Source organism: Phacochoerus africanus, chromosome 11, assembly GCF_016906955.1.
Source record: "Phacochoerus africanus isolate WHEZ1 chromosome 11, ROS_Pafr_v1, whole genome shotgun sequence".
Lineage (NCBI taxonomy): Eukaryota > Metazoa > Chordata > Mammalia > Artiodactyla > Suidae > Phacochoerus > Phacochoerus africanus.
The window spans coordinates 55,227,200-55,253,670 of record NC_062554.1 but is presented as its reverse complement, the minus strand read 5'-3'; the positions used below and the strand labels follow the sequence as shown (position 1 = coordinate 55,253,670).

Sequence of the window (26,471 nt, the reverse complement as noted above, 5' to 3'; positions counted from 1 at the left end):
ATGGCTTCCCCTGGAAAATAACTACAAAGAGCCTAGGACAGAGCGGCCAGTTACGAAACCACACCTTCCAGACTGACATGCAGATTCCTTCAAAGAGACATCTAACCCTTGGGCCCCAGACACAACTGCATTTACACTTTTCCAAATGGAAGGGGTTGGCCTTTTTGGTAGACCTATTTTGGTAAGCCACTCACTTTGCTAAAAATTTGGACGCTGGCTCCTTCGCCCTGGCACCCCTCTACACATGGTAGGTTTTCCTCCCTTTTTGACCGGGTAGTTGAGCTTGCCAACCGAGGCTGAGCGTCCAGCCAAGGCACGGAAGGCCTGAACAATGATTTTCTTTTCTGCAACCAGCAGCCCCAATACCTAGGAAAACTAGGCTATTTTTACATAACGACATAACTTGCTGCACACATGCTCAGGCGCTCCTTTTGTTAAATATAGTTATTTCTATTTTGAACCTGGAAGAGCTGGCTGTCATTTTGGAAAGGTGGGAGCCTGCAGATGCCAGGAAGTGCCTTCCCGATGGACCCGACAGACCTCCTCCACGGCCGCTCTTCTCCTTAAAGGCAAGAGCTGGATGCCTTTGGGCTCGGTGGGCCTTGCCTCGCCTCTCTTTGCCAGCCTCATCCCGTGGAACCAGACACTGAGGGTTGGCTCGGAGATGTGACTTGTTGGAGGGCGGAGGCTTCTGGAATCTGCACGTCAGGGTGCTGAGGACATTTGGGAAACTGTCTGGGAAGGCAGCTGGGGTAGAAGATTTCCCAAGCCAGCATCTCCATGGGGGACAGGGTACCAGGTGATGAAGGCGAAGATGCCCGCTGGGGCCTCTAGCCCCGAAGGGGGAGCATGTGGGTGGGACGCAGCGAGCTGGTTCCCAAAGTACCTGCAGGGACGATGACCCTCCTCTCGTTGGTGGTCATGTTGGGGGGAGGGGGGCCGTTCTTCTCGTCCATGTAGCTGTTGTAGCTCATGGCGTTGGACTCGCCTCCGCCCACTAGCTTGCCGCATTTGCTAACGCTGCAGTCCACCGGAGACTCCCTGGAGCGAGAAAAGACAAAGCCCAGAGGAAGTCATCAGTGTCACCACTGCCGCGGGCACGTCCGGGGAGCCGCTGCCCAGTCCCACTTGGCATGACGATGATGGCGAGGATGTTGCTGACGCTGCCTTATTTCTATCCACGCGGGCCCCAAAGTTTTCTTCCCATCCCAGCCCAATCCTGTAATTACGGTACGTAAAAACTTTCTGGCAGCCCCTTGATGCCCTCAGACTGGAGTCTGGACCTGTGAGTTGGGCGCTGCTGTCCTCCCACTCTGCCTGCCACTTACACTTTCAGCCTTGTTGCCAGGCAACCTCCGCTCCCCAGGCATGTGCACTTGATCTTGCTCCCAGACAGGACTTCGACGATTCCCACAGCACCCTGTTTCTGCCGTGGTGCTAGGACTTGTCCTGCCATGGGACCGTTGGCCTGGCAGGTGCTCTTCCCTTTGCTGGATTGAGAGTTTCCTGACAGTGCCATGATTTTCCTTTTTTCTTTTTTTGTCTTTTTTAGGGCCGCACACGTGGCATATGGAGGTTCCCGGCTAGGGGTCTAATCAGAGCTGTAGCTGCTGGCCTACAATAACAGAGCCACAATAACACCAGATCCAAGCCTTCTCTGCGACCTACGCCACAGCTCATGGCAAACGCCGGATCCTTAACCCACTGAGCAAGGTCAGGAACCAAACCCACAACCTCATGGTTCCTAGCTGGATTTGTTTCCGCTGGGCCATGATGGGAACTCCCTGATTTTCCTTTTTGAACCTCGAGCATCTTGTATAGTGCCTTAGAGAGGGGGTGAGCAATCAGTGCTTTCTGAGTCAATTATTTCCACTGCATGTATATTTTTTTTACTAGACAATAGTTGATTTACAGTGTGTCAATTTCTGCTACTGCATGTATATCATTTTAGCATGTTTCAGTGTTCTATCTGAACTTGCCAATCACCCTCAGGATAGGCATGGTGAGGGTTACTGTCTCCTCCTTTTTAAAAAAAGTTTTATTGAAGTATAATTAATTTACAAGGCTATGGTCATTTCTGCTGTATGACAAAGTGACCCAGTCATACATATATACACATATCTCAGATTCTTTTCCCCCATTGGTTATCACAGAATACTGGGTAGAGTTCTCTGTGCTGTACAGCAGGTCCCTGTTAGCTAATCATTCCGTATCCCTCAGAGTACACATGCCAATGCCAGAGCCCCTGTCCATCCAAACCATCCCACCCCCCAAACCTGTCCCCTTTGGTATTGAGAAGTTTTTCACAAAGTCTGTGAGTCTGTTTCTTTTCGGCAAGAAGTTCATTTGTATCTTTTTTTTAAATTTCCACATGTAGGTGGTATCATATGATGGTGGTCTTCATTGTCTATGATACCAGGTAAAGTTAGTCAGTGTTTCCTTACTTTCTTTCTTTTTTGTCTTTTGTCTTTTTAGGGCCACACTCGCGGCATATGGAAGTTCCCAGGATAGGGATCAAATCAGAGCTGTAGCCACCAGCCTACACCACAGCCACAGCAACATAGCATCTGAGCCGCATCTGCGACCTACACCACAGCTCACGGCAATGCCGGATCCTTAACCCACTGAGCAAGGCCAGGGATTGAACCCAAGTCCTCAAGGATACTAGTCGTGTTTGTTAACCACGGAGCCATGATGGGAACTCCCAAGTGTCTCCTTTCTATGCTGAGAGAAACCCAGTGATGAGGTGATTGGCCCAGGGTCACCCGGCTTGTGATGGAGGCCGGACTCAAGCCTCTGGCATTTAGCTCCTCTAGCAAAACACACCCACCAAAGAGCTGGTTATTGCATGAAGGAGGAAGAGAATCCAAAAACTTTAACCCAGCAGGTGTGGCCTCTGGCAGGCCTGGCTACCAAGCCCCTAGGGGAAGCATGAGGGAGCACAAGAGGGACAGAGGAATCACCCAGCCTAGCCTCGAAGTCCACGGCCAGGTTAGCCCCTGATACTCTGCGACATGCAGGCAGAGAATCAGTTTGCTGGTTACAGGGCAGCCATGAGTGTTGGTCTGGCGACTAAGCTGACATCTCACTTGGGGCCAGCTGGTGCCCGGAGTAGGCTGGCATAACACTCCACCCTCCCCTAACCCAGTACCACGGATCCTCCCAGCGTGGGCAGGGTGGTGCCGTCCTGCCCTGCCCTCCACTCCAGAGGCGGCAGCAGCAGGAGATGACCGGAGGCCAACGAGAGGCCGCAGCCTTGGTCCACAGAGCAGGAAGCATCAGTTCTGGCAACCTGGGAGACAGCCAGACCTCGCAAGGGCTCCAAACCAGGCCTTCAGACCCAGGAGTTCAGATAAGGTTCAGATTACAGCCGTCCAACTCTGGGCCGCAGCACCTCGCAGAGCTTTCCAGAGGCCTGGCCGCTGCCCTCCCTCCCTCTGCTGTGGGCTGGGACAGACCTTCCTGAGGCCTGAAGGAGCACAGTTGTGCCAGATCATCCCTCCTATCCTGCAGCGTGATGGCGGCAGCTCAGCCCCAGGGGCAGGACAGCGTCCCTGTCCCCCAGCCAGGCGAAGGGAGGAACAGCCCGGGAAGGCGGGGACTCGACAGGGCAGGGGAGGCCAGAGCACATTCAATAAAGAAAATTAAATGAATTTGTTTCTTAATCTGAAAGGAAAAAATATTGAAGATCACTTATCATAGCTGGGAGATAAATGCTCCACTGAGATATTAGAAGTCAGACAGTAATTTTTTCCTGATGTCTTACAGAGGGGAACATGGACTGAAAATGAAAATAAGATGTATAACTTACACATGTTAGAATTTAAGGTTTTACTATTCGCCTACTGTTTTTCCAGGCAGAGAACCAAGAACCAGCCGTCGGAGCCCCAGATTGTTGAAGGTTTAATGTCCCCATGGCAGTCTGAGCCGAGGCAGTAGCACATCGGGGCTTTGCACCAGAGTTTGGCCCTTTGGCTTCTACTGGAGAAGGACTTGGCTTGAGATGAAGCAGTCCCAGAAAGACCCTGGTGCTGTGTCTGAGCTGAGCTCTGGCCGAGCTGGCAGGGCCCCGCCATCCTCCTCACGGCTAACCGCAAGTGGGCGCTTGCGCACACAGGCACGGACGAGACGGTACACATGTAGGCACACACGTGGGCAAGCACGCACACGCATGCAGGCACAGCACACATGCACGCGCGCACACGCACACACACCACCAAGGCCTGGCAGCCTCATCCAGCATACTTGTCCACAGTGAAACAACCCAAATGCAGAAGTTTGAAGGATTAAGTTGGCCTTCAACCAAGACAGCACCGTTTTCATTGGCTGGGGACGCTGTGCAGAGGGTGGGGCTGCCAGAGCACACACTTTCCCTGGCGGGGGCCAGAGAACTTTCTGAGAGGGGGCAGCGTAGGGTGGGTGTGGCGAAAGGGGATGTGCCCTCAGCGGGCTGGGCCCCCCTTTTGGAACCTCTGGGAAACAAGTTGTGAAAATTCTCTTCCTCATCAGCCAGGGCTCCAGGGATTTCTGAGCCTGACACGGACCCTTTGTCATGCAAGAGATGAAAAGCGGGGTGTCAGAAAGCACTGCAACAAAGCGACCCCTTCCTTAGACCAACGGCCCCTGGGGCAGCGCCAGCCCCTGGTGCCAGGAAGAGAGAAAAATAAATTTGAAAAGAGGAGTCATTTGGTAAAAGCTGCCCAGTATGTCACCAGGTAAGAAGAGAGGTCTGAGCACCGTGGTGAGAGAGACACCTGCCGAGGGGCAGATGTGTCCAGGCCAGCTCCCCGGGGAGAACCTATGGAAGCCTCAGGCTTCCATGCAGGGAGAACCACCAGAGGGGGCTGTCCAGTGGTTGGAACCTCCTCATTTCCTATCCCAAAGAAGCTCCCATATTTCTTTTCTTTTTTTCTTTTTTTTTGGCTGCCCCGAGGCATATGGAGATCCCGGGCTAGGGATCAGATCTCAGCAGCAGTCTCAACTTATGCTGCAGCCTCAGCAATGCTGGATCCTTAACAGGGTCCTTAACTGGATCCTGGAGTCCACTGTATCCCTGCACTCCCAAGATGCTGTCGATCCTGTCGTACCGCAGCGGGAACTCCAAGTTCCCTACTTCCGCATCCACCTCCCTCTCTCGTCCCACTCCTGTGTATGCACCTGCTCCCCTGCGGGGCAAGGCGAACTGCGTGCCTGCCTACCCACCTAGGTGCTTCTCCCCTGGAACAAGGCCGTGTCCTTGGTCCCAGACGCTAAGATCTCTCTGCAAAGGGGCACCCCCAAGGCAGAAGCCCTGGCCCTTACCCCGGACCTCCGCCTTTGCCCAGGATGGCCCTCCTCCGACTTCTGGACAAGAAGAAAGGAAAGCTGTACCTTCACCACCACCTGCCACTTTTCCCTCCACTCTGGGGCGCCTGGCACCGTGCCTCCGTGGGTAGCACAGGCCTCGCAAGCGGCCATCGGGCTCGCCAGCCACTGGAGAGGGTGGGACCAGGTGAAGCGCAGCATAAAGGCTGCTCTTTAATGAGGCAGCTGGTGCCTGTGAAGAGGCCGGATGAAAGCAGGGGTTGGGGGGGGCACGCATGGAGCGGGAGAGGTCTTGCCATTCAGCTTGCCCACGCTGCCGCTGATTTGTATTGAGACCTGCACTTACAGTTAGCACGGGGTTGGGGCCCACAGGCAGCTGATAGCCCTGGAACAGGTGACAAGAGGGCCTGGGGCCATCACAATAGAGTGGGGAGGAGGTGGGGGCTCTGAATCTCCCTCTCAATCGTGGCTCAGAAAGCCACAGCAGCGGAGGCCACAGCAAAGGCCACGTGGCCCCTGCAGCATTGCCCTTTATTTTTGCCACTGGCCATAGCCTTTTGCTCCTTTGGTTTTATTTTGCTTTCAGGGAGCCTTGCTTTCAAAAGACTGCTACTGGTTTCCAAAAGTGCCTTGCAATCTGTCGAGTGATTTAAAACAAGGTGAGAAAGCTTGAGTATTTGGATGAAAGGCAATTACAAAGATCTTGCCCAGAGATAACTGCTTTAGACTCTGCTACCATCTTCCCTACCTTCCCATTCAACTCAGAGCGATGTAACTCAGGGTATGCCACCCAGACCCACAGATCTGCAGCCCGGGCTCACTGCCAACAGGCACCCAATATTCACACAGCTAACGTGAGGTCCCAAGAGCTACCTAAAGTCCGTGGTTGCATTAGGACAACCATGTCTTCCACATCATATGGACGCTGTAAGAAAATTAAGCAGATCTGCAGTTCCCATCATGGTGCAGTAAAAATGAATCTGACTAGGAAGCATGAGGTTGCAGGTTTGATCCCTGGCCTCACTCAGCAGGTTAAGGATCTGGTGTCGCCGTGGGCTGTGGTGTAGGCCGGCAGCTGTAGCTCTGATTCAACCCCTAGCCTGGGAACCTCCATATGCTGCGGGTGCAGCCCTAAAAAATAAAAAAGAAAAAAAATTAAGCAAATCTGCGTTGTTGTCTTTAGGATTTTCGTAGGAGCCGTGCGCGTATGACTTTTTGTTCAAGTCAGAAGCAAATTTCAAGAAAAGAAATTACCTACAGTATAGCCATCACCCTAACCCAATAGCTTCCCCAGAACCCTGAGTACGGCCCTGCCACCCAGGTTATCAGTGACGTGCTCGCAATACCAGGGTTCAGAATTTTAGGAAGCACTTTGGGAAGGGACTTTGCAGTCAGAGGAAGAGGTGACAGGCTGTCTTCCCACATGTAGAACTGAAGTCCACAGGTATCTAATATGGGCATCTGGTCCTGCTGGTCAGTCTAGGGAGAGTCAGGGCTGAGGAATACTGATCTCTGGTCCTGCACACCAGGTACCCGAGGTGAGCAAGTCCTTGCATTTCCCTTCCACAAGCTCATATCCTTTCCCTCTTGGCATGTTTTCCCCCAATCCCGAGGGTTGGGACAGGATGCAGCTGAGGGCTAGTTGCAGACCACAGCTTGAAGCAAGTTGCAGGAGTCTACACCCAGCACAGAGCCCACGGACCATGCTGTTTTAAGAACAACTCAGGCTAACAGATTCCACCACAAGGGGACGGTGGGGAGAAAGAGATCAAAGTCGACTTTCCCTGAGCTCCTCAGACCTCGGCCTCTCCCCTGCGCCCCGCGTCCTGGCCCAAATGACCTGCTGCTGGGATCTGAGCAAGAAGGGCACTGTCGCTTTGATGCATAGAATGCCCCCTCCAGAGACACAAATACCTGTGGTGTTTCTGATGAGCATCAAATAACTCAGAATCCCAGCTATCAAAGAATGTGGAGAGAATTCACTGGGAATTACAGGGATGGTCCCTAACATTCTAGTCTAGAACTGTCCATTTAAAGCAGCCATATACATAATTTAAAATTTCTAGTAGCTACATTTTTAAAATTAAAAAAAAAAATTGGTGTAGTTCCCGTCGTGGCACAGAGGGAACAAATCCAACGAGGAACCGAGAGGTTGCAGGGTCGATCCCTGGCCTCTCTCAGTGGGTTAAGGATCCCGCATTGCCATGAGCTGTGGTGTAGGTCGCAGATGCAGCTCAGATCCGATGTGGCTGCGGCTGCGGCTGTGGCTGTGGCTGACAGCCAAAGCTCCAATTGGACCCCTAGCCTGGGAACCTCCATATGCCATAGGTGCATCCCTAAAAATCAATCGATCAATCAATCAATTAATCAAGAAGTAAAATGAAATTTAAAAATATATTAAAATGTATTACTACATCAACTCAGTAGAGCTCAAAGATGATCATTTCAGCATAATCGATCTAAAAAATAATTAATGAAATATTTCACTTTCTTTGCATGCTAAGTCTTCTCAAGCCAGGGTGTTAAGATATATTTCGAGCACATGTCCATTTTAGATAGGCCGTATTTCAATTAGTGTCTCCTGCCTGCAACACCACAGATTTAGTCTACGAGCTAATAGATCCCAAATTTTACACTCTGCTTTGGTTTTTTTCATTGGAAGTTAGGAAATACCTTTTGCACTAAGAATGCCACCCTCAGTGGTACTCGGAGGGTAGAAGAAGCAGTGTGGTGGGTGAGAGAGTTAAATAGGCCGGCATCCATCCTAGCATGCTGTTCCTTTTTGTGTGATCAGGTCATGGGATCCGACATGGTCCCATCCTAAGCAGAGCTGTTTTTCTGAAAACCCTTGCTCCCTGCCGCCCACCAGTCCAGCTTCCACGTGAGCACTTAGAGGATATTTATGAGGTGCTGGTGATGGCTGTGCCTAGCCTGCTTGGCTCTGAGAGGCCGCTGCATCTTCTTTGTTTCCCAGGAACAGTGAGAATACATCAGTTTCTGAACCTGCTCTGTCACCGGCTGGTGGCCCCGGTCAAGACCAGCAAATCAAAAGCAGCGGTTGCTTTGTGTAACCAGAGCCAGGTAGATGTGGCGTCTGCTCCTGGGGCCTTCACACAGCTCTCCTCCAGCTGGCTTCTGGTGTGACCGGAGCCAGGGACGAGCTGGCAAGGGGTCTCTGAAAACTGATTTCCTCAGGGGATCCCCTGAGGCTTCCCTGGCAGCAGGGAAGGGAGCAGTCATCTCACCAGGACAGTCTCCCCTGAGCGCAGACACAGGCTGGTCTGGGGCGCTGCCTGCCGACCCAGGTCTCTTGCCCCCGTTTGCACGCGGATGACCTACTGGACAGCGAACCAGCACCTTCCCCTTTGAATGGAGCCAGAAAGAACCAAAGCGGGATAGAGACTGGTGGGCGCTGTTGCAGGTCTGGTGGTCAGAGAAGGCCACTGAGAAGGGGACGTTCCAACAGAGACGTAAAACAAGGGAAGGAGAGAGTCAAAGGGCTAGATGGAGTAGAAATGTTCCAGAAAGAAGGAACACATGGCAAATGCTGTGGCAGGAGCATGCTTGGGATGCAGGAGTGGCTAGGGTCTTGTGTGGCCGGTATAGATGGAAGGCATGAGAAGGGAGCCAGGCGAGAGGTCATCAGAGGGATGGTGGGCCTACGTGAAGGGCTTTGGATTTTGTCCTAAGCCATTAAAGGATTCTGAGCAAGAAAGTTCAATATTTTGAAAGGGGGACTCAGGCTGATGTCTGATGACTAGACTTCAGGAAGGCAGGAGGAAGTGGGAGAAGAGGATGGTCCAGGGTGGCCCAGAAAGGGAGGGGCTGCTGATGGGGTGGGCAGTGGAGGTGAGCAGGGGCCAGACTCAGGCTCCAGGAGCCCAAAGCCCCTCCGAGGGTGGATCTAGATTTTCTTTTCTTTTTTTCTTTTTTTGGCCACCCAGCAGCATATGGAGTTCCTGGGCCAGGGATCACATCAGAGCTGCAATTGCCACCTAAGCAGTGGCTGAGGTGACACCAGATCCTTAACCCACTGTGCCAGGCTGGGGATCAAACCTGCATCCCATAGCTCCCTAGACGACATTGATTCTGTTGCGCCACAGCAGGAACTCCAGATCTGAATTTTCATCAAGGATCAGGGGTTCCTGCAGTTAGGCCGATTGGGGAGGCATTGCTGAATGGCCCTCCACACTGCTGGGGGGATGTCGGCAGAAAGGGGATGGTGGCAAAAGCACAAGATGCCGGCCGGGGGTGGGGGGGATGGAAAAGGGGGCCACGAGGCCAGAACCAGAAACCTGGGCCAGCCTGTCTCCTCTGAAGACTTAGACAAGTCATTTACCCTCTCAAAGCCCAATTTGCCTCCATAGATGTAAGGACAACACAGACCCCGGGGGACAGGGTGGGGAGCAAATGATAACTCGGATAAATGAATGGGAGTTCCCGTTGTGGCGCAGGGGAAATGAATCCGACTAGGAACCGTGAGGTCGTGGGTTCAATCCCTGGCCTCGCTCAGCGGGTTAAGGATCCAGTGTTGATGTGAGCTGTGGTGTAGGTCGCAGACCGGCTCCGATCCCGAGTTGCTGTGGCTCTGCATCCCGCATTGGGCTCTGGCGTAGGCCGGCGGCTACAGCTCCGATTCAACCCCTAGCCTGGGAACCTCCACATGTCACAGGTGTGGCCCTAGAAAAGACAAAAAGACCAAAAAAAAAAAAAAAAAGAAAGAAAGAAAAAGGAAAAAAAGAAAAATGTTTGACAAACTATGTCCTCCCTACACTCTGAGTAACCCTTCACATTCATCATCTAGGTGGAGAGACACCCATTTTAGGAGCTCCTGGTGCAGAACCTCTGAGCCTTTTTGAAATCCTAGACCCTGGGAGGGTGGCTGGGATCCCAGTGGCTGCTTTTGGTGAGAGGGATGGGAATGGGGGGAGGGGGGCAGGTGTTTGCACAGGTAGGTTGGAGACCAGGGCCATGGCAGTGGTTGGGGGGCGGGGGGCATGTTAACTCCCGCTCACTCTAGACTTGTCTCCTCTGTGACCTCATCCAATTCCCCTGTTAGAACTGTTTGGAGAAGAGGTCCAAGCCTAAATCCCAACTCCCCAACATTATCCGAACTTCATTTTCCAAAGCCTAGGAGACATTTTCATCTGGATGTTCTACTGATCACTCAGGATGCATCCCATGGAGAAACTGACATCCCATTTCAAAGCCTTTCTTCCCCCTGCACCCCCTCAATCCCGTGGCTACTGCACAGTCCTTCTTGGAAACACCGAAGCTTCGTTAACCTTTGACTCTTTCCTCTCACACACCCACAGCACAATATTTATCCACCTAAGCCCTGTTAATTACACCACAGCTCACGGCAATGCTGGATCCTTAAACCACTGAGCAAGGCCAGGAATCAAACTGTGTCCTCATGAATACTAGTCCAGTTCGTTTCTGCTGAGCCACAATGGGAACACCTTTCCCCTTTGTAAACCAAATGTCATTGGCGCATAGTGGTTTCGAGTGTACAGCGAAGTGAACCAGTGATACATACACACAGACGCATCCGTTCTCTTTCAGATTCTTTTCCCACACAGGCTACCACAGAGTCTTGAGCTGATTTCCCTGTGCCTTTCCTCTTTGACTGCCACAATCAAGGCCATCTCTCCAGTTCAGATCTTTGTCATTTCCTCTCTGGGGTGTTTCCCTACCTTCTTGACTTATCTTTCTGATACTCCCCTCCCCGTCCTCTGTGTACAGGGACCCTCAGTTCCCAGTCTCCAGTCTCAGCTCAGAGGATGTGAAAATGTCACCGTGAGCCTCCCCCTCCAGCCTCCCCCTGGTCCCACCCCCGGCAGCGCCGGCCCGGCGGGCTCACCTGGATCCATTCATGTGGTCGTACTCCCGCTTGACATTGACCCTCACTGGCTGGTTGATCCACTCCTGCTGCGGGGGGAGCGGGTTGATCTTGTGGGGCTGGCCGTAGTCTGGACTCCCTGAGGCGGTCATGTCGGCCTTGGGGAGATGGGCCGCCGCTCCGTATGCGGAATCGAAGAGGGACTGGTCGTCGCTCACCACCGACAGAGCCTCCTGGACAGCAGAAAAGGAGACAGAGCCCCAGGGTCACCCTTCGGCCAGCATCACGCTCCTGGCCCTCCCCGGGAACTGGAGGAATAGCCAGGGCTGCCCAGGCAGCTGGCTGACAACTGCGCGCAAGTCAGCCTGGGTAAGGATGGAGTCTGGGCGGTGGAGGGGGAACCCCTGGGAGCATGCTCATCTGTTGGGTCTGTAGGCTGAGACCCCCAGAAAGGGGACTGGGGGAGATGGTTACACAGTGTCCATGTGGGCTGGGGGGGTGGATCTCAGCTCTCTCAGGATAAGCAGAAATGCCCTGTAGTAGCCAAGGAGCAATCAAGAAGAGAAGAAGAGGGAGCATTTCTTTTATAGGTGAGGCCAGTTGAGACCCACCCAGAGAGGTTAAGTATGTAGCGCAAGGTCACACAAGGGAAGGGTGTGGCCCAGGGCTGAGGTTCCCTCTAATTTCAGTTTCCTTCTCTGTAAACAGGAATAAGAATAGCTTTTTCAGAGTTGATGGGTGATTAAGTGAGAAGACCTAGGTACAGGTGTCTAGCTTGTTTGCTCAGAGGCACCCCAGGACGTGCTGGTGCATCTTATGCATCTGTAATTTGGATGGGAAGCTGCCAACCCCCCCAGGAGAGAGTCCTCCATCCTCCTTTCTTGCCCGATTCCTTGGGATAACAGTCTCTAGTCTTAAAGGTGATGATTCAGCACACGAGAAAGAGGGCGGAGTCTCAGCTATGTGGTTGGGGGAGTCAGGGCAGAAAGACCACGCATGCTGCCCCACGGCCTGCCAGGACAGGTGGAGATGAGACGAGAGATGGAGAAAGGCAGAATCATTCTTTCCAACCAAAGCTGGGTTACGAGATGCTCCCATCCGTCCGGTTCATAGCAGATCACAGGGACCCAGGTCGAGGACCGGGGTGTGACATTCACTATGTCACATCATTCCACCAAATTAAGTTGACTATGTTTCAGAAAGGAAGGCAGTAATCTATAAGCTCTAATAAATTATCATCCACACAAGCTGTAACTATGCAAGCTGTCATCATGGAGAGAAGATGTAATATTACATGAGAAATGCCTAGAATGGTCTCTGGCACAGAGTGACATGCAGTACAGTTAGCTTTGATGGTTATTCGTTTCATGTAAGGATTCTCTGAGGCCACCTGCTCTGGTTGGAATTGTTCCCTTAAGATTCATATGTTGAAGCCATAACCCCAGTTCCTCAGAATCTGAATGTATTAGGAGACAGGACTTTTAAGAGATGATTAAGTTGAAATGAGGTCCTTAGGATCCGTATAGGATCCTAATCCAGTAAGACTGATGTCCTTATAAGAGGAGGTTATCCGGACACACAGACACCAGGGGTGGTGGGTACAGAGAGACTACCATGCAGTGAGGCAGCGAGAGGGTGGCTGTCCGCAAGCCAAGGAGGGAGGCCTCAGGACCTGTGTGCACCTGACTTTGGACTTCTGGCTTCCTGCCCTTGCTCAGTGGGTTAACGATCCGGCGTTGCCATGAGCTGTGGTGTAGGTCGCAGACGCGGCTCGGATCCCGCGTTGCTGTGGCTCTGGTGTAGGCCGGGGGCTACAGCTCCGATTCGACCCCTAGCCTGGGAACCTCCATGTGCCGCGGGAGTGGCCCAAGAAATAGCAAAAAGACAAAAAAAAAAAAAAGAATACACTTCTGCTGCTTGAGCCCCCCTGTCAGTGGTATTTTGCTATGTCAACTCTAGTGCGTCACCTCTACTTTAGCCCCCTCCCCAGTACTGATAAAATTACAATGTGCTCCACCAGCTAACTGTCGCCCTTTCTCCCAGGGCTGTTCTCAACCCCAGCAGGAGGACAGCCACATACTTCAAAGGAAAAGGCTCTTCTGCGGCTCTTTCTGGCTGGGATCAGGGTAGAATTACTGGAACATATTCCAAGGAGTCTGCGCCTGCACCAGAAGGCTTTGCAGAGTATAGACATGGGTAGAGATGGCAGTTTCAAATCCGGGCTGCCTGCACAAGTGTGGAAAGGACAAGGCATATCCTTGATCCATAATCCCACTTAGTGCCCTAGGAAAGAAGAAAGCTGGGCTCCTTGGAGTCATTCCTCTGTTAGTTATTATAGCCAGTCTCCATTTCAATTAGGAATCTACCCTGGCTCCACATCCCAAACCAGTGTTTTGGGTTTTTTTTGTTTGTTTGTTTGTTTTTTGTTTTTGCCATAGCCATGGCATGCAGAAGTTCCTGGGTCAGGGATGGAACCCGAGCCACAGGAGCCATCCTAGCCAAGGCAGTGACAACTCGAGATCCTTAACCTGCTGCACCACAAGGGAACTCCTTAAACCAGGCACACAGTGGTTCCACGTAGAAAAGTGTGACATTGTCATCTTCCAGAGGCCTGAGCCCATGAACCTCCAGGGGAGCTCTGCCACACTAGGAGCAGAGACACATTGCCACCCAGGACCCAGAAATGCTCTTTTGGTGATAAACGTGATGGACCGTCCCCAACTCTGCTACAGAAAGAGACCACCCTTAAAGGACTTAGTATCGTCTTCTGCCGTGGAGAGTGGCTTACGTGCTGGCTTGATCATGCACAAAGCAGGGAGTTTCCAATTAAAGCATCTCTTCCATCTCCTTTCCACTAGTTTAGGGGAGAAGACAATGGGATAATGGAGGTGCTTGGGGGGGGGCAGGGCTGCAGACAGTGATGCTTTGGTGAAGGGCGAAAGGGTCTCCAGAGAGGGCCGACCAGGAAGCAGAGGAGCCAAGCCGAGGACAAATCCAATGTTCAAGGCAAAGAGGTGGCAGCAGAGGGCAGATAAGACCAGGCCAGGCTTCTTGAGGCCGACCGTGGACAGGTGAGAAAAAATACTTTACAGGACACCACGTAGAGTGGTAAAAGGTACCAAACCCACTTGAACTCATTTTGGAATAGAAGTTCCCTTTAGTGCACACCCAAGGGAAACGCCACTCAAGTGCCCACATCGCAAGAGGAGAGGACCCTCGTTCACCCCAGACACCTCTCCTCCCACTGGTCCTGTCCCACCAGCAGCTCCTTCCGCTTTTCTCTTTGGGACTATTTCCTCGGCGAGCACACACTCCCACACCCTTCCCTCATCCCGCCCACTGTGCACAACCCCTGCCACATCCAGCTCCCTTGAAAGCTGTAAATACCATCACCCGCCACATCCTTGGCTCAAACCCCTCCCAGGGCGCCTTCCAAGTCAGCCATAGCCTGTTTCCCAAGAACTCAGCATCCCCCCAAGGCCCCACAGTGGCCCTCCATCCTCTGCACCCCCATGCTTGCTGTTCCCACTGCTCCAATGATGGGCCCTCACCTGCCCTTCTGCGTTTTAGAACTTGTGAGTCCTTGCGCTGGGAGCATCCTCTCTCTGCCCTCTGGGCAGGGCTCACATCCCATTCTTCCCACTTTGTAGGTAAATGAAATGGTCCTTATTCCCTGGAACCTTCCCTGATAATAACGCTGTCTGACTCATTTGAGCTTTTAAAGGCCCAGTCACACACACACACACACACACACACACATACACACACACACACACACACACACACACTTTTCTGTTTGCAACCACAGATAGGGAAAGGGCTTTTACAAAAAATTTCCTAACAGTGTGGAGAAAAGCACTGTTGGTTGTGAGAAGCTGGGGAGAGAGAAGATAAAGGAGATTGGTCCCCTGTCTGGCCTGCTGGACTGAACTTGAACACCTGACAGGAGCAGGGGAAGGAGATGAGGGCCAAGGAGTGGCAATCATAGATTTGGGGAGATGAGGCCCCAAACAAGCTGATTTGGGATCCTGGAGAAACGTGACGACTGGAGAGGAGATTCTGCTGCCTCTGAAAGGAAACAGCGGTGCTTTGCCATCCAAGGCTGAGAGCTTTAGGGGGACCCCAAGACCTTGCCCCAGGCTGGTCCACGATGGGCGATGCCAGGATGGGGTGGGGAGTCTTTTCCAAGCTGCTCTGGGGGTACTGGGTGCATTGAGGGGAGATGGACGTGGAGCAGGAAGACGCCAATAAGAGCATAGTGTGGGGTGAGTTCAGCCACAGTGCTTTTGTGTCAACATCTTGCCCCACTGGGGATCCTGGAAGTTCTTGGGGGGTGATTTGATGTGGGTGTCAGCACCATGGAGCTGCTTTTATCAGCTGAGGGGCTGCTGAGCTGGCAGACAGACCAGTGACATGCTTGTAGCTTGTTACACACGCAAGGCTGTGGCTATTTTCTCTAGGTCTTGGAAGCTGTTGACTTTTACTTAAAGTCTTAAAACTTATAAACATTTTGACGTAAAACTCTACCTTGTACTACTTAGAACTCTTTTGAGGAATGAGTACAAGGTTGGTGTTCACAACCTCTTCCCTGATTGACTGCGGCTAAGTCTTTAACTTCGGGATGATGGGCTGAATATAGAAAGAGTTTCAGCATCAAAGGTTCACAAACTAGATTCCTTCCTTCAATTGCTTCTTCTTCTGACTTTGGACATGACACTGATCCCTTTGTTCAGATGAAGACACATGGCTCTTTAAAGACGTATGGAGCTCAGGTTTCTGCAGAACACACTGCGTGGACACTGACCTCAGTGGGAAAGACAGAGGGTCTGGTGCTCAGCCTGGGGTCTCTCTTGGCCTCTGTCACTGTCCCTGTAAAGTCAGCCCTGAACTGCTTAGTAACTGGATACTGAGAAGCACATCCCTTTGCTCTGCTGAGTGATGGAAAAGAGGGGCCTGTCATTCAGAATGCTCTGGTCCCTCAGCCACTGAGTCCTAGACCCAGTGGTTCCTTGGCCTCCAAGCAGAGAAGTGGCCCAGCACATCAGTAGCCTACTTGACCCATTTCTCAGAGCGCTCAGGCAAGAGCAACTACTTGGGAGTGGCAGCTCGAGTTCTGACCTCAGTGGATGGCCGTAATGGCCCATAGAAAGGGTGGTATACGTACACAATGGAATACTACTCAGCCATAAAAAAGAAAAAAATAATGCCATTTGCAGCAACATGGATGGAACTAGAGCCTCTCATACCAAGTGAAGTAAGGCAGAAAGAGAAAGACAAATACCATATGATATCACTTATATCTGGATAATATTAGATATATCTCATATCTCATATATGGCACAAAGGAAACTTTCCACAGAAAAGAAACTCTTGGACTCAGAGAACAGACTTGTGGTTGCCAGAGTGGAAGGGGAGGGAGTGGGAGGGACTGAGGGTCTGGGGTTAATAGATGCAAACTATTGCATTTGGAGTGGATAAGCAATGAGATCCTGCTGGATAGCACAGGGAACTCTATCTAGTCACCTATGATGGAACATGATGGAGGATAATGTGAGAAAAAAGAACGTATATATAGGTGTGACTGGGTCACTTTGCTGTACAGTAGAAATTGACAGAACACAGTAAACGAACTATAATGGAAAAAATAAAAATCATTTTTAAAAAACCCATTAAAAAAAGAAAGGGTGACCAAACTGTGTCAGCCTTCCTGCCCAGGACCCCCTCCAGGACTGGGGACCCAGTGGATGCACACGGCCAATGGGCACTTGTCTTGGTGCAGCATCTCCTTCCCCAGTCTGGGTCAGGTGCCAGACCTCACAGAGCACATCCTCGTTCTCGTGACAGAAAACAGAGTAGCAGACAATTAGCATAGCATTTATTAAGGGCAAATCATGCTTACTAACTGAATCTCTAATTCTAATTTAACCCTTCCTGCAGTTCTACGAGGGATGTATTGTTATTACCTCTATTTTTTTCTGATGTGAAGGATGGATAGTCAGCGAGGTGACCTAACTTGCTTCCGTGACACAGCAAGCGAGTTAGTCCTGGGTTTCCAATTCAGATCTGCTGTCTGAGTACTCAACCACTGCCTTCCGCCTCCCAGTTAGACTAGAACCTGTTGAAGGGTAACACTTAGGCTCGTCGTAATGTACACAGAGCACAGTCTTTGAGGTCAGAGAGATTTCCAATCCAAGTTTCATCCGTTACCAATATACCACCCGGTACAATTTATTTATACTTTACAAACTTTGTTTTCTCATCTGTAGAATGGGGACAATCACAGTACCTACTCCGGCAGATTTTGATTTTGATTTTTTGTCTTCTTAGGGCTGCACCTGCAACATATGGAGGTTCCCAGGCTAGGGGTCTAATTGGAGCCGTAGCTGCCGGCCTACACCACAGCCACAAAAATGTGGGATCCAAGCTGCGTCTGCAACCTACACCACAGCTCATGGCAACGCCGGATCCTTAACCCGCTGAGCCAGGCCAGGGGTCGAACCTGCCTCCTCATGGATGCTAGTCAGATTCGTTTCCACTGAGCCACAACAGGAACTCCCTAATCTGGCAGATCTTGGATAGAGATAAAATGAGATGGTGCAAGTGAAGTACTTAAATCAGGTGCCTAAAGTTCTTAGGATGTAGCAAACATGAAAATGAGAAAAAAAATTTTTTTAAAGCACAATGCTGAGAGACACCCTGGGACTCTTTGGGTTGGACATGGGGTCGGGGGGAGAGAAGACAGATAAAGCCAGAGAGATACCTTCTTTATCAACTGTATTTGGTTACTCAAAAGTAAACAAGGTTCCCTAAGGTTCAGCATGAGTGGGTTTGAAGATAATAGTTTAGATCTGAAATATGAATTCTGTGGGCTTCTAGAGAAGCCAGCCTACTTCCTAATTTGTGTTTCCCCTCCTCCTCTCAAACCATCACATTTTTCTCTCAGTCCTCTCCCTCTCTCTTTTACTCTTTTTACAGCAGCACCTGTACCATACGCAAGTTTCCAGGCCAGGGGTCAAATCAGAGCTGCAGCTGTGACCAACGCCACAGCCATGGCAACACCAGACTTGAGCCACATCTGCAGCCTACACCATAGCTTGTGGCAACGCCAAATCCTTAACCCACTGAATGAGGCTAAGGATCAAACCTGCGTCTTCACAGAGACAACGTCAGGTCCTTAACCCTCTGAGCCACAACGGGAACTCCAGTCCTCTCTTTTTTGGCTTCTGAATTCAGGCCTCTAGGAGGCACAGATAAGGCTCTGTTCAATAACCCTGCAAATGAGGGGAGGAGGTGGCCAGCACCTATTCATCCCGCTGTTCCTACATCTGGCACACAGTCGATATCAGAAGGATACCATGTGTGTGACTATGAATTCAGTAATAAATAAACGTCCCTTATTTTGGAATTTGTCATGTATATGTTTTTTTCCTTTCCTTCTCTAAAATACCAGCAGATGTCTCTTCCACCATTTGTTTTCTTTAGATAAAGTCAAAGGTTATTTTCCACGTGCATATCCAGTGAATGATGGGTGAATGATGGGGGGGGGGGGGGTCAGGGCATTGGCATGTGATGGCCGGGCTGATTGATGCTGGTGATGAGCCGAGAACTCTCTGAACAGCTTAGCAGAGATGGAGGTGGAGATGGAAAAGCCTCCAAAACAGCAAGAAAAGGCTGGAGAGGGTGACCTCAGGACCTCCCCAGTCTCTGCAGGACCACATGGGAGAAATGGCTGCCGGCACCCACATTCTAGAAGGATGCACATGAGCCACGGTTATGGGCCAAATGGAATTAAAGAAGGAGAAGACCCAATTTTCCCCAACCTTTTTCTGATTCTTACGATTAGGCTGACTCTATTTCTTTTTCTTTCTTTTCTTTTTTTTTTGTCTTTTTGCCTTTTCTAGGGCCGCTCCTGTGGCATATGGAGGTTCCCAGGCTAGGGGTTCAATTGGAGCTGTAGCCGCCGACCTACGCCAGAGTCACAGCAATGAGGGATCCAAGCCACATCTGCGACCTACACCACAGCGCACGGCAACGCCAGATCCTTAACCCACTGAGTGAGACTAGGGATCGAACCCACAACCTCATAGTTCATAGTCTAGTTTGTTAACCACTGCACCATGACGGGAACTCCAGATGACTCTTTATTTCTAACACAGAGGGTGACCCAAGACAGCGGCCGGAGAAGCACTGACCCCACATTGCTGTCTTCTCCATTCTCTCCCCAGTCCTGTCCCCAGTCTTGCAGGGACAGCTTCCTGGGGCTGATGAGCTCTGCTGGAGGCAAGTGAAAGGGATATCAAAAGCAAGCAGACCGAGTTCCCTGCCACCACCCTTGTTCAGTGGGTTCCCTGGACTCCCACACCAGGCCTCTGGAAGGCAAATCCCTAGGTCACCGCAGGGAGCCCTCGAGCTGTGGCTTTTTATTACATTCTTTGCATTATGACATGAAGTCCCTTCTCCTGGCAGCTGGAATGCATACAAAATGCAGTCAGGATTCTAGGGAGCAAAGTCATCTGTCTTCTCTGGTTTGGGAAACCAGCAGGTTTCACTGCAGTGGGAGCTGCATTTGGGGTCGGGGGGGCAGTGCCTCAGCACAGTCACATCTGAAGTGTCAGAGAGGTGGCTCCTGGCAGTTAGTTCAAGCTCCTCCCTCTTTTTTTTCTTTCTTTTTCTTTTTTTTTTTTTTTTTGTCTTTTGGGGGCCGCACCCATGGCATATGGAGGTTCCCAGGCTAGGGGTCGAATTGACGCCTATGCCAGAGCCACAGCGACACGAGATCCGAGTCGCATCTGCAACCTACACCAAAGCTCAGGGCAAATCTGGATCCTGAACCCACTGAGTGAGGCCAGGGATCGAACCTGCAACCTCATGGTTCCCAGTCAGATTCGTTTCCGCTGCACCACGACGGGAACTCCTCCTCCTTCTTTTCTAATCGCCAGCCCTGTGCTCAATTCTTTCCATTATTTCCAGCCCGCAGAGGGCAGGTGCAATGGGGAAGAGAAGGCAAATATTTTGCAAAGTTGCATGAGGAAGAAGGTGGAAAGCAGCAATCAGTCACTCATTATTAACTGAAACCTCTTCTGCACAGAGCAGGTGCCACCCCTGTTCCTGTCAGAAAGGTTGTCTTTGCCCAAATGGCCATGGCAGCATTTCTCATCTTTGCCACTCTCACCACTTTCCCTCCCCGTGAACCCACAGGGGATTTTTGATGCCTCAACAAGTGGAAGGTGGCAGAAGTGATCTTGCAAGACTTCCAAGGTCAGGTGATAAAGGAAGGCACTGCCACTTCCACCCGCTTCTTATTCTCTCTTGGGTCTCTAGCCCTTGGAAACCAACCACCATTCCGTAAGGAAGCCCAAATCAGCCCAGGCAGAGGAACTACGTGGAGGGTCCACACAGAGAGCAACGGAGGCCACCAGCCACCAGCCAGCATCAGCCTCCAACCTGGGAGAGAGGAACCTTCAAGGCAGGTTGGCAGAACTCATAAGTATGCTCATTGTGTTTTGCCACTAGATTTGGGGGTAATTTCTCATGGAGCCACGGGGGCATCTCCTATCCCTCTAATCAGCAACAGGGGAACCCTTATTCAAAGGATGCCTGTGCGAATGTCCTTTTCACTATGGTTACTGGCTTAGGCTGGCAGGAATTTGTACCAGGACGGACGCCACGCGGAAAGCTGGGGCACAAAGCATAAGCCCTCTGGCTTCCTACAGCAAGGGAGGGTCACATTCAGCAGGAAGGCTGATGTAGTGAAATCACCCCAGACAAACAGCAGTGAAAATACACAGGACAAGCAAGGACCACTTTTTGAAATCAGAAAGAACGACTAGAACAAGGATGATTGTATAGCATGATGCTTCTAAAGGAAGTTTTACAACTGTCACCTCCTTTTTGAGGTGTAAGTTAGGGTCCTTACAGTATCGAAAAGAAGAGTCTCAGGACTTGCCTCTGGTCCTCCAACTAGTGAACCTCCAACCTGGAGCCTGATGGCAAAGCTCTTCTCCCAAACTGCTGAAGGTGGCGAACCCATCAAATCCTGTTCTGGGCTGTGTGGGCCACAAGGCCAAACTGGCCCTGGAGACTCAAGAGTGCTTGGCCAGCTTCTAAAGTAGCTTATGGAGATTTCTAACCCCCTAACCCCAACCACCCAGTCTTCCATCCCTCTCCTTGTCACTGAAATCTTCCCTAAACGGGGAGGGGGGCTTCTGCCGTGGCCGGCCCAGAGAAAGGCAGCCAGCCAAGTTCCTAGAAGATGGAATTGGAATCCTCTGCAGATGAAAGTACTTTATTTAATGGAGTTTAATAAATTAAGGGAATGAGCCTCCATGAGTTCAGAGGAGAGGGTCTCGGCGTTCCATAAAGGCAGGCCACATAACAGAATCCAGAGCTGGCCCCTGTTAATCACGGCCTCCCATTAGATGCTTCTCCACGCCTCCCGTGGGTATTTACCTTTGCCTGTTGACATTGAGTTTTCACAGTCACTTTTTTTTTTTTGACTATAACCACATTTAAAGGGCATCTCTAAAGATCAAAGTTAAATTCTCCTCCCACAGAGAATGATTTTACTGCCGAAAAGAAAAAAAAAAAAAAGTGCTGAATATGGAAACGAACAGGAAGGGGGATAGAAGGCTGGTCTGAGCCCCAAGAAAGGAACGTTTATTAGAGTATGCCGTATTTTGTTTAAGATGGGTCTGACCACTCTTCAGGCTGCTTCTTCTCGATGACAATGGGGACAGTGAAAAGGCTAGCAATGATCTGTTGGGTAACGGGTTATCTTTGACAATCTGGGGACCAAGCTCACAGAGGCGGACCCCACCATGCCCAGGGGAGGGCGCAGCATGAGGGTTGGATGTGAGGGCTCACTGTGGTTGAAAGCTTAGATGTTCTTTTCTGTGAAACTTGGGCCATATTCTCCTACCAGTTCTGATGGGCTGGAAGGATTAAAGAAAGCCCTGCCTGGTACAAAGGGGTGAGGATGACAAGAAAACTGTTAACCCCGGATGCCCCTGGGAGAGGCAAGCAAGGAAGGTTGCTCCTGGACCAGCAATCGTTCCCAAGAGATTTTGCTATTCGTGCTCTCGCCCTGGGACCGTCTCCTGGCTGGTTTCCCAGCAGTGCCCGTCCCGCTCATTAAAAATACGCAGATGCGTAGACACCGCTGGCTGAGTGCTGCTGCTCTGAGCCCCCTCCTTCCCCTTGCTGCCCAAGGAAAACTCAAGAGTCAATGATGAGCACAGCAGGTCACCTGGGGCTCTGCTCCAAGACAAGGGGGCTGGTGCCCTGGTGCCCCCGTGGTGCTATGTGGGTGGTTATAGATCCGACTATTTTCCTGGCCCTGGAGTGTGGTTTTCTGATTGAGGAGGCAGTGTCACGGAAGGAGGGGTGAAGAGCTGGATGGGCTGGGATGCCCCCAAAGGACCCCCTGAGCATGTTTGCTGCAGGAGGGGGTCAAAGGCGAAGGGTAGAGGAAGTAAGGCACTTCACCACTCTCCTCGCTCCATAGGTGCTGCTGTAAAATCTGTTCCAATAAAAGGTAGCGGCTACCAGCTGGGTCAGTGTGGGGCTTTATTGGCTGTGCGACTTTGGGCAAATTACCTAACCTCTTGGTTCCTGGAAAATTTTAACTGTCTTCTACTGAACGTTTAATGCTTTTTGACGATGATGAATGGCCACACTGCTCTGACCACAGAGAGCTGCGAGCTTGAAAGAAGCATCGTGGAGGGGAGTGGCTGCAGGGTTTCCTCTCAGAGTCTGAATTCCTCCCACTGCGGGGGTGAGAGAACGGCCTGGGAGACCATTCAGGAGGTACAGCTCCTGAGGGGGGTGGCTCTAAGCATTCCCCTTGGGGCTTGGTCTTTATGGGTCTGGCCTGGTAGCTGGACCAAGGGGATCTCAGTCTGGTCTGAAGGGACAAGAGAGGACTCGGAGTGACGAAGGGGAGGGAAGGAGGCAGGAGGCAGTTTCAGATCTGAAACGACGGGCTCCCCCGGGCGGAAGCAGACACTTGTCCACCAGTGGTGAGATGGCACTTTCTGTCCTTTTCTGCAAGCACTGTGGAGAGGAGGAAGTGTAGGTAGCAGGTGCCCTTGGGTGCTTCTTCAGCTCCTGGGGGTTGGGAAACTTTCTCATCCTTTCTCTCAAAGACCAGTTCTTTGCTTGAGGCACCCAAAGAGAGGGACCTCATCGATCGTATTTACCGTTTGCATCCAGTGGCTTGCACAATTCCTGGCACCTAGTAGGTGCGCAGCAACCTTTTTTTTTTTTTAATGGATAAGAACCCGAGAGCATAATGGGAAATGCCTTGAGTCTTCCCCCCCTCCACCAGCATCTCTGCCAGACTTCCCGCTCACTCTTGGCCATGAGCAATTAAGTCTTTCACCCAGGCTTGTCCATTTTTTTTTTTTAACCAGCCACGCCCAGTGACTGTTTCTCGCTCAAATTTAAACACGAAGCCACTGACTGCTCCCCCTGCAACAAGCACTTGAGGTCCTTTTCCTAGAAGCCGTGATCTTCTCTGTTTCCTCATGTGACAGTTTCCGTGGCAACTGGTGCCCTTGTAATCACAGGAAGCCCAGGAGGAAACAAGCACACAGGGGCCCTTTGCTCTATTCTTCCAGCTACTACCAGGGACCGCCCTGGCAGAAGGACAGAGGCAAAACCAGAGCAGGGTGTCAAGGTGTGTGAGCCCTGGCTGGCCCTGGCCAAGGAGTGTCCACTTCACCTTTTTTTTTTTTTCGCTTTTTAGGGCCACACCTGAGAATGTTCCCAGGCTAGGGGTAGAATGGTATCTGTAGCCTCCAGCCTACACCACAGCCACAGCCACAGCAACGCTACACCTGAGCCGCGTCTGCAACCTACACCACAGCTCACGGCAACGCCAGATCCCTGACCCACTGAGGGAGGCCAGGGATCGAACCCACATCCTCATGGGTACTAGTCAGATTTGTTTCCGCTGCACCGCAATGGGAACTCCCTGTCCATTTCACCTTGATGGACACACAGGGCCCTGCACGAGAGACACTGTCTGACTTCCTTTCCTCACGCAGCGGTGGGAAAAGATGAGCCCAAATCCATTCCCCGTTCTGAACGGTTGTTTCCTTTCTGTGATTCATGCCCTAGGAGCCACGCTGGGTGACCTCACGCCCATCCAGCCCCGAGTGTGCAGGATTTCCAACTTTCACATCTGGATAGGCCATTCTATCCAAGGTGTTCAGTTCTTTGGGGGCCCCAGGGCATATGGTTACCAGATTGCTGCAGTGACAGGAGGATGGGATGATGAGGGAGGGGGCCCGCCGAGGTCCCTCTTCTGGGCTGGCTTGGCAGCCCTGGTCCATCTCTGCCCACCTCCTGGTTTACCACCCTCTGCTCCTCCATGCCATCTGCACCCTCTGTCTGTTTCCCTGTCTCTCATTCCTTCTCCTAAACTTTAATTTCCTATTTTAAATAGTTTTCTTATTATATGAGACCTGCCCCACCCTTTCTCACCAGCACAGCCTATAGGTGTCTGTTTAATACCCTTTTCTTGATGGCTCTTTGGGCGTCTGCAAACCCTTCTGTGAAAACCAGCTTTCTTTTTCATTTGCTCAGTCCAGCCAGCCTTGCCTAGAGCTGCCTTCCTCGTCCCCTCTGCCTCATCAAATCCCAGCTACTCATCATACCTTCACGAATCAGGCATTTGGCCAGGCACAGGGCGATGCAAAGAAAAATGAGACTCAAAAATCACATACAGGACTTCCCGCCATGGCTCAGTGGTTAACAAATCTGACTAGTACCCATGAGGACAAGGGTTTGATCCCTGGCCTTGCTCAGTGGGTTAAGGATCCGGTGGTGCCGTAAGCTATGGTGTAGGTCACAGACCAGGGCTCGGATCTGGTGTTGCTGTGGCTGTGGCATCAGTGGCTGTGGCGTCAGCAGCTGTAGCTCTGATTCAACCCCTAGCCTGGGAACTTCAATATACCTCAGGTGTGGCCCTAAAAAGACAAAGAAAAAAAAAAAAGGAAAGTGTGTGGCCCAGGGAGATTAAAGAGTTTGCCTCAAGTGGCAGAGCTAGCAAGTGGTACCAGGAGTGACATCTCAACGGGGCCAGCACTGTGCTCTCAGAGCAGGGACACTGTGGGGAGCCCACCCACCTCCATCACTTCAGGCTGCCCTCACCTTAACCCTATCACATAGGTTTTGTCATTGAGCCATTTTAGGGATGAAGAAATCAAGGTATTCATAAGCAAGCATTAAGAATGTCTACGGAAAACTGCAAAGAAAATCCATCCTTATGGGATTTGCTCTCTGTCTGGAGAGACAGAACATCAACCAGTGAAAAACTACAGTATCCAGCAGGAGTTAAATAAAAATAAAAGCATTGTGACAAGGCTGTCTAGAATAAAGTGCTCAATTCGTGGTGAGATAGAAAGTACAGACTTCAGTGGAGTGAGAGGTTACTGCGGAGGGCCATGGGGACAGTGAAACTTCCTGGAGGACGTGGTGAAACCCCAGGTGTTCTGGAAGGTTCCCTTCCATCCATCTCAGGCTCTGCCTCTTCCAGGAGGCTTCCCCTGAGCCCTCCCATGCCTCCGCCACCACCACCACCACCACTGGCCCTGCGACACAAATACCTGTATTTACAGAAGCTGTCTCCCCAGACGTGAGTGCCTTGGAGGCACATATATGGTTGGTTTTTCTTTGTCTTTTGTCTTTTTTGGACCGCACCCACAGCATATGGAGGTTCCAAGGCTGGGGGTCGAATCGCAGCTGTAGCCACCAGCCTACGCCACAGCCACAGCCACGCAGGATCCGAGCTGCATCTGCGACCTACACCACAGCTCACGGCCCCGCCGGATCCTTAACTCACTGAGTGAGGCCAGGGGTCGAACCTGCATCCTCACGGATTCTAGTTGGGTTCGTTAACTGCTGAGCCACGAAGGGAACTCCCCACACTTTCCTTTTTGATAAAATGATGGCGATGATAATGGTAGTCTAACCACGCATGACACATAGCAAGCCCTCCGTAAGCTGAACCTCCTTCCTCTCAGTCACAGGTTCTAAGCTAGGAAAAGCCCTTCATCTCCCCCAGGGCCTGTTTCTTTACCAAAACACAAAAGGACCAAATGAGAGGCGAACTGTAAGATTCCTGCCAGCGCCGCAGTCCTACCTACCATGGGGATTAGTAGATTGACCTACGGCCCCTAACGTCTCCCGTCCCGTTTGCCTGGGATGGTCCCAGTGGGTGCCTCTTGTCCTAAAAAATGCTTACCAATGCCTCCCCTCACTGTCAAAATGATGCCCACTTGGATGGTGCATCATGGGGTCCCCCGATCTATACGTGACTCAG

The 26,471-nt window shown here is 51.4% G+C and overlaps 1 protein-coding gene across 3 annotated transcripts in view; it reads right to left on the bottom strand.

Moving 5' to 3' along the window:
* The window catches only part of FLI1 (Fli-1 proto-oncogene, ETS transcription factor), a 136,710-nt gene that overhangs the window by 48,124 nt on the left and 62,115 nt on the right, over nt 1–26,471 (bottom strand). For all 3 annotated transcript variants that reach the window (XM_047752689.1, XM_047752690.1, XM_047752691.1), the window contains 2 exons: nt 11,168–11,379; nt 887–1,041 (listed from right to left, as the gene is read on the bottom strand). In XM_047752689.1, coding sequence (XP_047608645.1) covers nt 887–1,041; nt 11,168–11,379 — 367 coding nt within the window. The remainder of the gene's footprint in view (nt 1–886; nt 1,042–11,167; nt 11,380–26,471) is intronic.